Source organism: Sinocyclocheilus anshuiensis, unplaced genomic scaffold, assembly GCF_001515605.1.
Source record: "Sinocyclocheilus anshuiensis isolate Anshui unplaced genomic scaffold, SAMN03320099.WGS_v1.1 scaffold431, whole genome shotgun sequence".
Lineage (NCBI taxonomy): Eukaryota > Metazoa > Chordata > Actinopteri > Cypriniformes > Cyprinidae > Sinocyclocheilus > Sinocyclocheilus anshuiensis.
Window position 1 is genome coordinate 1,194,522 of NW_015551065.1, and position 10,922 is coordinate 1,205,443.

Genomic DNA, 10,922 nt, shown 5'->3' on the forward strand with positions numbered 1-10,922 from the left:
ATTGACAATAAAGCAGACTTGACTTGACTTGACTTGACTTATGATCTGGTGTTCTGTCACAATAACAGAAGTAGACGACACAGAGGTAATGTACAACCATGTCTTTATTAGTAGGAATATCAGAAATTCACGTGATCCGAGTTGAGTAAATAAGTTAATTGAATGATTTGAGAAACTTTGCTAGGTGAATAACAATCCCTTTCTTTGCAGGTGCTGTCTGGTGTAACTAGTGATGTGACATTCAAACCGAGGCATCGGAGTTTGTGTTGAGAATAAATGGGTGTGCCTGATGAAGCCTCGATCCGAGGCTTGTGTTGTTAACGTAGAAATCGTGATCAATGACAAATGAAGCCACACTTTCAGTCCACACAGAGTCCACACTTTGTGTGTCGGAATGTTTGAACCCACAGATCTTATTCAGTTATATTTTTAAATACCCAGTCACACAAGTAATATGAAGAATACAAATTATTTTAGGAAAATCAAATATTTGCCAAATGCAATTCATATATGGGTGCTTTGTCCTAGGGGGCGTCTTTCACAGGCTTTTTGCTGCTTTATTTTTTACCAGCCACCAGATGGCACTGTTTCTGACACTCTCAAAGCTTTGAACAGTCAGAGGAAAGTCTTGGTGCTTCATGTGGCTTAATTTGCCCATCACTAAGTGTAACTGAAGAGACTCAAGGTGAGTACATGGCTGACTGAGTGCAGGTGGGAACCAGGAGGGATGCTGGGAAATGTAGTTCTGTAGTGACAGGGCTGGTGACTGGGGATTGTGAAAAAAAATGACACAGTAAGGCCAACAAAACAATATCAAACTCAATACCACTGATTAGCAGCATGATACAGAAATGATAGACAGGCCCAGAGTTAATTTTCTTTTTTTCGTTTTCATTTTTAAAGAAAACGTGGAATTGATTTAATGATGGTTAATGTGTTTAATGGAACTTCAACAACACAAATTGTTAAACCAAAACATATTCAACTCAGAGATAATATAGAGCAGGTGCAGAATTTTTGCAAATGTTGGTTTGGGAATTTGGAAAAAAATCTGTGGAGTGCGGCGAGATGTACTCTGTGTAATAATCACTCTGTTTTATTTTTGTCACAGTTTCACTCCAGGATATTAATATGCGTAAAGCCTTTAAAAGCTCTACTGTTCAAGACCAGCAGGTGGTGACAAAGAGCAGCATTCCAACCCCCATCACAGAGATGTACAACACCAGCGACAAACCACCACCTCTGAACATACTCTCTGCCTACAGGTGTGTTTGTGTGTAGCCTATGCTTTCTTCTTCTTCTTCTTCTTCTTCTTCAAGATGCATTATAGGTTTATAAATATGTTTTTGTTTTATCTAGGGATGACCATATTGATGGAATTAAGTTCTACACAGACCCCTCCTATTTCTTTGACTTGTGGAAGGAAAAAATGCTTCAAGACACAGAGGACAAGAGAAAAGAGAAGAGAAAACATAGGGTAAAGCAATTACTCTTTTAAATGTTTTTCATCTGTTAATCTGGTAACATTCTTGCTAAAGAAGTTAGGCTTACATTTAAGAATTTAAGGGAATAGTTCACCTAAAAATTAAAATTTACTCATTCCCAAGCCATCCAAGATATAGATAAGTTTGTTTCTTCATCAGAACAGATTTGGACAAAATTGGCATTACATCACTTGCTCACCAATGGATCCTCTGCAGTGAATGAGTGCCGACAAAATGAGAGTCCAAACAGCGGATAAAAACATCACTATAATCCACAAGTAATCCACACAACTCTAGTCCATCAGTTAGCATCTTGTGAAGTGAAAAGCTGTGTGTTTGTAAGAGACAAATCCATCAAGGCATTTTAAATTTAAACCATCACTTCTGTCCAAAATTCTGTCCATAATCCATAATAACGCTTCCTCCAGTAAAGTTTATTCCTTGTTGCTCTCTCACAACTGTCTTGGACTGATTCCTCTTGTAAACAGTGCTCGATCTGTACATATCATGATTTACATTAGACAAATTTTTCTCTAGACAAAGCAGTATTATGGTTATAGGACTCATATTTTAGCCGGATGCAATGATTTGAAGTTAAAAACATCTTAATGGTGGATTTGTTTCTTACAAACACGCAGTTTTTATTTTTCTCCAAGTCTGTTCCAATGAAGAAACAAACTCTATCTTCATCTTGGATGGTCTGAGAATTTTTATTTTTGGGTAAACTATTGCTTTAAGGACTTTTGCCTATTTGACCTATTCAGTTTCTTTTCTGCCAGATGAAAAATGTATTGCTCAGAAGTAACTTTCAGAAAAAGTTTTTTTTCTTCAAGCTAACATACAAATCACTTAGATCATCTTCAGTATGTCCTCACTTTCTCTTCTTTTCACACAGGAGCAGAAGCGGTGTGTTGATGGTACATTGCCCCGTGAGGTGAAAAAGGTTCGTAAGGCTCATAACTGCAGACAAGAATGGAACATGATGGCTCTTGATAAGGAGCTGCGTCATTATCATTCACTTCACAGGGGTGTATCGTCTGAGGGCTCGCTGTCTCCAGACGGCAGGTTTGTCAGCTCTCAATGCCCAAAATTATCCCTTATGGTATAAAATACTAGTTAAAGAAAATGTCTGCGGTTTTAAATAGCATTTGTGCAATAATAATCATATTGCCATTAAAAAAATCAACTCATCAGTCAGGGTTTATGAAAATAATAATGGCTACAGTAATGCACTAAAAGAAAGTGAAAGGGACAACGCAATGCAAACATAACATGCACTGGCACACAATGCAAAATACACACTGGCATGATATGCACAAGGACACAAGGCGAGTTGTTGGTAACACTTTCTATGAAGCCCATATTTATAATACATTATAAGGGTATTCTTAAGGCATTATAATGAATGCATAATGCATTATAAAAAATGCATATAATCTTATTCATATTCATAAGAGCAGTTTTAATGTATTATAATATTTACTTATTTGTGGTTATAGCTTTTAAGAGAATGATGATTTATAACACACAGTGACCACATTGCATCCATTTAAGTTACAATGGATTTTATTTCTCATACTGTAGTTATAATGTATTATAAGTCTGATATCTTGCCATCTTTCTTATGCTACTTTACTTAAAGCAATCAAAGACCTAGTAATAATAATATTTATTTTTTCTCAAACAGCCATAAGATCAGATATCAAATCAGATGAACGTGTTCACATAACTATTTTTATTGTAATATCAGTATGTTTATTTTGATGGTACCCTTTAGACAGCTGTTGATAAGTAACTCTTCAACTACATGTCAACTAGTAGTCATTGGAGTATTAGTAGTATGTCTGCTAAATATATGCTAACACTTTATTTTAATGGTTCCCCAACAGACAAACTGACTATAAGCAACTTTGCAAGTACGTCAACATTCTACCTACCCTAACCTTAACCTAAGTCTACTAATACTCCAATAAGAGTTAGTTGACGTGTAGTTGCAAAGTTGCTTATAGTCAATAGACTAAGGGGACCATCAAAATAAAATGTAACCTAACATATAAACATTGCATTTTTATTATTTGAAAGTATAACTAGCTCACATTAAAATTAATATTAGCCTCACAGGGAACACTCAAATAACACTCTGCACCTAACCACTTAAAAGATGAAGTAAGGTACTGTGCAGATCTTAAATAAACAATGTCATTATAAATGTAAAAGTAGATTTAATATGGTGTTCATTGTGTGTTATAAATAATCATAATCTTAAAACGTATAACCACAAATGCGTAAGCATTATAATGTATTATAATTGTTGTTATGATTATTTATAAAATGATATAACATATTATAAGGTCTTTTATAATGCATTATGCATTCATTATAATGCCTTAAGAATACCCTTATAATGTGTTATAAATATGGGCTTCATAGAAAGTGTTACCAAGTTGTTTAAAGTTACAATTAAATTGACAATTCTTATTTTTATGGAATATTGCAGTGTGTATTAAAATGATTTATTAACCTCCAGTAACCCATCACTCATATCCAACAATCCAGTCAATTTCTGATAAACAAATCTCTTCCTGCCCTAAAGTTTTCCTCATTCCAAAAGCTGTTTGGCTTCGAAAAGATGATCGCAGTTTCCGATTTATGCCAACTTTAAGTGCTGAAATAAAATAAAACAAAGAGCACAAGTGCATGATTGATTGATTGATTAACCTCATCAAGCAGAACAAGTAGAAATTTTCTACAAGAGTCACAAATTCTGTTTATAGAGTCTACCTGTTATTCATTTAACTGTGTGTAGATATTTGCTTTCACAGGATTCCTCAAAAAATAATGGTTAAAAATAAAATATCTAAAAATATATTTACAATATTTTGTTAAAATAAATGCAGCCATCATGAGCAAAAATAAATAACATAATTTTCATAGTTATTCCAAACTTTTGATCAGTAGTTCATATTTGTATTGAGTATTTTATAATTATTTTAAATAAATGAAATTTATACATTTCTTATGGTTCAGTTAGTCAAAAATCTTTATTTCAATGTTTGCATTATTGCAATGTATTGCATTTATCATCTTTTCAACAGACCACATCCAAACAGCTACCCAGTCCAAGCATGTCACGCTCAAGCACGTGCCAGCCATACTCATGCGCAGCCGCATCCCTTCATGCCTGTGGAGACAGCATCATCTAGTGCAAATGGCGGGGTAGAGCATGAGTACCACAGCATTGAAGGGCCTGTGTGTGTAGGTGTGGGTGCTGATGTAGGTTACAGAGTGGGTGTACTCGCTCGAACACATCCAACTCCTCCACAGTACCCACCCCCTGAAAATGGAGTCAATGGAACCATCATGCTTCCTCCAACAGAATATAGGTAACAGCAAACATGTGGGACTCTTTAAAAAATGAGATGTTGTAGTTTTGTGTTCAAAAATGTATCAGAATGCTGAAAGTCTGCTGCGATGCAATAGTGTCCCACCTCACACACACAACATATATATCATTTTTGTTGTGATGAAATCTTGACTAATATACTACAGTACATTTGCATTATAATCAAAGTACATAAAACCATTTTAACTGTAGTGGGTTATTTGATATTTCTTTTAAAATCAATTTATTTTAAATGTACTAAATTGCAATAACAAATACATTTAAATACATGACATACAAGTTTCAATAGAAATGGCATTTAAAGAATATTTTAGTTTAGCATAAATGATTGTCAGTACATTCGACAGTTTACTTCAACCCTATAACAGATGTACTTAAGTGGCTCAAAACAGCACAAGTTCAGCTATTTGCATTTAATATAAATGTAAAGTATAATACATTTTCATTAAATTGCAATTAACATGCTATTATATATCTAAAAATAAGTATATTCTTCTTTTAAAGTATATTATTTCCCTAATAAGTACCCCTAACCTGTTAACATGGGCGTAGAAAAAAGATGCACTGCACAACAATACTTGCCCATGTTTAGAATTATAAGGAGCCACCTTGTCCGTTACAGATCTTAAAAAGAATATGGAGCAGGATCTTAAGTTAGTCTGGAAACTTAAGTTTTGTTTAAAAAGTACAGGAATGATACAGTGAGTGCTTTTGAGAAAGATTTTGGAAAGATAATTTGGAGTTATGGCTGTCAAATAATAGGTACTTCATACTTTTTAACACAAGTTCTTATTATGAAGTCAATATTTCTGCAAATTTTTTTGGTTAATTCTGGTTTATAAACTATTTCAGGTGAACCCACCCCATAAGTAGGCAGTTCTTGGCCTGAAAAGGCTAAAAAGTGGACCAGACTTCATGCCAGTAGTAAAAAGCCTGTATCCAAAACAAAATATATGCTGGTGACCATGTATGCTGGTCCATGTAGAGGTTACTTGGAGAGGTTTCAGAAACTAGGTTTCTCAAGTTCTCTTTTTCTCTCTTATAGTATGATGGAGTACTATGCCAGTTCAGGCCCTCCGCCCCCTCCAGCGGGTCCCGTCATTCCATCTGCACAGACGACTTTTGCCTCACCTCCAGCTACTCCTCATCCTGGACCGATCACATCAGCCTTACAGTATCCTCTTCCACCTGTGCCACCTCCTGGACCTGTTTTAGCTTCACCTCCTGAAGGTCCACCTCCTCCTCCAGCACCTCCCGTACCTCCTCATCCTGTAGCACTTAGAGAGGGACGGAGACTAACTCTGCAGCCTGTCACAGACGCTCGCAGTGACCTGCTCTCAGCAATACGCATGGGTAAGTGGAGTGTGATTGTGCATATTTTATATACATCAACAGGAGAGTGTTGTCCATGGTGGCATACTTTAGCATGACCACAGTACAGTGCACTGTTGTAAAAAAGAAGTACACTTCAGCATACTTTTAAAAAGAGTAGTTATTATGGAAATAACATATTTTAAAAGAATATACTTTAGTGTGAACTGAATGTAATGTTTTGGACACTTAGTTATGTGTGTAACTGAAAATGCATTGTGTAAATTTATATTAAATGCAATTAGCTGAACCTTAGAGTGTTTTTGGACCAACTTAAATAGGGCATAATTACATCTTTATATGTAATTTCATAATTTCTTGCTTTGTCTTTGCTCCCGAATGTATTGACAAACATTTATGGTACACTAAAATATACTTCATTATTAATGATACTTGACATGTATTTAAATACATTTGTAATTACATATTTATAATAATGAAGTTGCAATTAGTACATTTAAAAATATTAACTTTAAATGTAATATCAATTAATACATTCTGGTTAAATTATAATTAAGTACTTCACATGTACTTTAGTATGTTAGACAACGTCAAAATAAGTTTACTTCTTTAAAGCGTTGCAAAAGATTATGTAAATGTAATTATTAAAAATTAACTTTAAAGTAAAACCTTTGATTTGACTTTATTACAAAGTGCATTTTTAAACGTATACATATGCGCTTTAAGAAACAGTCATGAAAATTGACTTCTTTTAGGTACATTTAAGTTGCCATTTAATTCAACTACATATTTTTAAAAATATACTTTTAATATTTGAAGTAGACTACATGCGCACATTCAATACAATTAAGCACACTTCTTTTTCATATATGATACTCTACATAATTTTAATTGGATTATTTGAATTTTTTATTATGACCAGATTTCAATTAATATTGTAATATTTATATAGCTTACATGTAAATGTACAGTAGGTGTCTTTGTTGATAGTCATATAATTGATATATAGTCATTTAATTCATTTCAATCATTTTAGTTTTTGTTGTGTAGTCAAAACTCAACAGCTATGTTAAGATTGAGGAGTGTCAAACGACTGTGTGTGCAGTAAACATGCATTTTGTGTTATTTGTGTTCACATGTGTTTTTGTGTGTGTGTTCAGGTATTCAACTAAAGAAAGTACAGGAGCAACAAGAACAGCAGGCTAAAAGAGAGCCGGTAGGAAACGATGTGGCTACTATACTCTCTCGCCGCATTGCAGTGGAGTATAGTGACTCAGAAGACGACTCAGAACTCGATGAGAATGAATGGTCTGACTGATTATGGTCAACCACACACACAAAAGTAGATAGAGACCTTCCTCTTTAGTATGAAAGTACATTCACCTTCAGATACCTACATATAGTTGATCATTGAGAATGATGTCAATTTCTCAAAATATGTTTAGGTAATATATAGACCTTAAGAAACTAAAGCAGTCTCTTATGCAAAGTTCAATGTTCAAGTTACAGAAAGGAGATATTTAAAGCGTTAATTTAAAAAGACTTTCAGTATTGTCTGTTTTTATTATTTTAATATTCATTCAGTTGAATAATCTGCTAATGTAATGTATGTTTATTTATTGCTTTATTTTTCTATTACCTCTTTTCTTCCGCTTGTACCAAGAAATTATTGTGTGAAAAAAATCCTGTGTGAATAAATTTTGCTCTCTTTCCATCCAAATTCCATGGCATTTTATTGCAGTTAAAGAAATTATTTTTTCAGAGTGATTAAATTAATTCAGAGCATGATAGAATTTAAGTACAACATGACAGAATTTAATGCTATTACAATATCTTCATAAATCATTATAGAATTGCAGATTAACTTCTCTCTCATTTATGTCAAAGTGAAATATTTATTGAGTGATTACAAATTTAAATCTCGGGTTAATAACTGGCCACCAGATTTAGACTTTCTAAATTCAAGAAATCTAGAAAGATGAAAAAAAAAAAAAAAACCGTTCAGGACAAAATGATAAAGAATTCATATTAATAAATGGCTACACTGAAAAAAATTATATTACTGTCTGTCTTTATAAGTGACACTATAACAAACACTTGTGTATGATGCTCAGATTCATTAGCTGCTGTAGTTAAATAACTAAAAAAGTAAGAAAGTGCAAGTAAGAAGTTGTGCCGCGTAAACATAAAACCATGTCTGCATTTGTGATCGGAGAAATGACAAAAAACAAGCCTACTCTACACTGCCCAAACTCGCGTTTGAATCATCAGTGACAAATTCTTTAAATATAAAAAACGTACTTACAGACTACAAACATTATGTCCTCTTTTGGAAGGCCAAACAAAGTAGTTTCACTTTCACAACGAAACACACAGCGGCTTGAGTGAGCGGCGCCCGGCGGATTTGACAAAGGAGGCTTGCGGCAACCACATGTGACGACCCCGGGCTGGACTCTGCGTCGTCCACGGTGAAAGCCAATCCGGTGATCCACAGCGCGAAGTTGATGTTTTTCCTCTGCGACCAGCACGGATCAGCTCTAGGCATGACAAAGCGGATATCATCCTCTTTTGGAAGGCCAAACAAAGTAGTTTCGCTTTCACAATGAAACACACAGCATATAGGAAAAATTGAAATCGCATCATATGACCCCTTTAAGAGACTGATAGGATTTTAGTTGTCTACATTAAATGGTATAGGACTCTAGAGCTTAGTATATCTTAAATATCTAAAATAATAATAATAAATAAATAATAAAAATCTTTTTTGAAGAGGCAGTTTTTTAATAATTTGTGACCCTGGACCACAAAACCAGTCTTAAGTCGCTGGGGTATATTTGTAGCAATAGCCCAAAAAAACATTGTATGGGTCAAAATTATTGATTTTTCTTGTATGCCAAAAATCATTAGGATATTAAGTAAAGATCATGTTCCATGAAGATCTTTTGTAAATTTCCTACTGTAAATATATCAAAACTTAATTTCTGATTAGAAATGTGCATTGCTAAGAACTTCATTTGGACAACTTTAAAGGCGATTTTCTCAGTATTTATATTTTTTTGCACCCTCAGATTCCAGATTTTCAAATAGTTGTATCTTGGCCAAATATTATCCTATCCTAACAAACCATACATCAATTGAAAGCTTATTATTCAGCTTTCATATGATGTATAAATCTCAATTTCAAAAAACTGACCCTTATGACTGGTTTTGTGGTCCAGGGTCACATTTGTTCTAGGAATGAAACATCTCTTCACAATTTAGATTGGCTTCATTTTTCACTTCACCTCAGTTCACTTCACTTAGTTAAGGACTAAATGTGTGGTTGTTAAAATGACACAAAAAGAGGTCAGGAAATGCATTCTGGATATTGCCTATTGAAGATCTTGCTGATTTAAGACCTAAAAACGTAGCGTTGTCTGAACACAATGGTGGGGGATTACAACAACCTTTTAATGATTCAAACCCACTGTCGGATGCATTGTAGGGCTCACGAATGGGACAAATTAACAGACCACAATAGTGGCATTAGTGCTAAACTTTTTCACAATTCTAGACACTTCACATATTTTTGGTGTTGTACATCTGGGTATAATGGAAGCTTTGTGACATTTTATGCATGTATTTGAAAAGAGTCTCACATCTTGCAAGCATAGTTTTTACATGTCGGTTGAGTTCAAGTTTGATTTTTTAATGTATTTTTTAATGCTCCCTCCTCACATTAACAAAAGAAGAAAATAATTTGTTCATTAAATGTCTTAAAAGAAATGTCTTAAATTATACAAACTGAAACAAGCAACTCTAAATCTAGCTATATTTAGATTGAATGATGCAGTCATGTGCAGTATAATTGATTAAAAGCTGAGCGTTATTGTGATTACATGGCAAAATGGAAAACAGTCTGGTGAGCGGATACATTCCTTTCTTACATTGTTTTGTTTACTGTCTGCATCACACACAGAGCACCTGGTGGTCTGTCCGTTTTTTTTTCTTCCTGAGAACATTCTCACACTCTGACTCTGTTGTTTTCAAGTATTTGATTTTTTTTTTTAGTGGAATTAAAAACCCACAGCCTCAAAAGTCCTTGCCCCTGTTTCCATATGGCTCAGAAATGTTCCCATAGCGATCTCCCACTGGCCCTGCTTATTTGCAATAGTGGTTGAAGTGCGGCATGCTGCCATGCAAAGTTCATTAAATCACTGTTTTACTACTCAGCTTAATCCCTATACCGATACAGCAGTACAATCCCGAAAGACAAGAGAAAGACAGACAGAAGAAGAGGGCTTAAAGACTTGACAGATCAGATCTGACATTTTGTTTTCCCACTGTTGCCAGGGAGTGCAAGGAAAATTTGCTTCTGAGCACTAGCACTGCTCTTGAGGCAAAACACGTGGGGATACGGGACATGTCCTCCCATCCACCCCATGAAATGCCTCCTCAGTCTAGAACTGTACTTAATTGTGGCCATCTGCCAGTGAATTCAGCAGGGCATCGGTTTTATAGAGCGCATCCTATTGTCCTGTTCTTGTATCAAGTTTGCATTAAAGTTGAACTCGGGTGCAGGAACAATTTAGAGATAAAGCAAGTCCTATGTTTTTGGCAGCGCTGCCCCCTCCCTATCCTATCCACACACAGCAGCTCCTACTGTAAGGGACGTCTTCACCAGTGGGGAGTCAAAAAGGATCTCATGGAATGCCTGTCCTCTG

The 10,922-nt window shown here is 34.8% G+C and overlaps 1 protein-coding gene across 1 annotated transcript in view; it reads left to right on the plus strand.

Annotated features, from left to right (window-relative positions):
- The window catches only part of wasf3a (WASP family member 3a), a 17,254-nt gene extending 9,335 nt beyond the window's left edge, over positions 1–7,919 (plus strand). The window contains exons 4-9 of the mRNA XM_016451941.1: positions 1,112–1,265; positions 1,360–1,477; positions 2,380–2,549; positions 4,580–4,867; positions 5,933–6,240; positions 7,380–7,919. Of these exons, the coding sequence (XP_016307427.1) occupies positions 1,112–1,265; positions 1,360–1,477; positions 2,380–2,549; positions 4,580–4,867; positions 5,933–6,240; positions 7,380–7,537 (1,196 nt within the window). The 3' untranslated portion in view covers positions 7,538–7,919. The remainder of the gene's footprint in view (positions 1–1,111; positions 1,266–1,359; positions 1,478–2,379; positions 2,550–4,579; positions 4,868–5,932; positions 6,241–7,379) is intronic.
- The last annotated feature ends 3,003 nt before the right edge of the window (positions 7,920–10,922 follow it).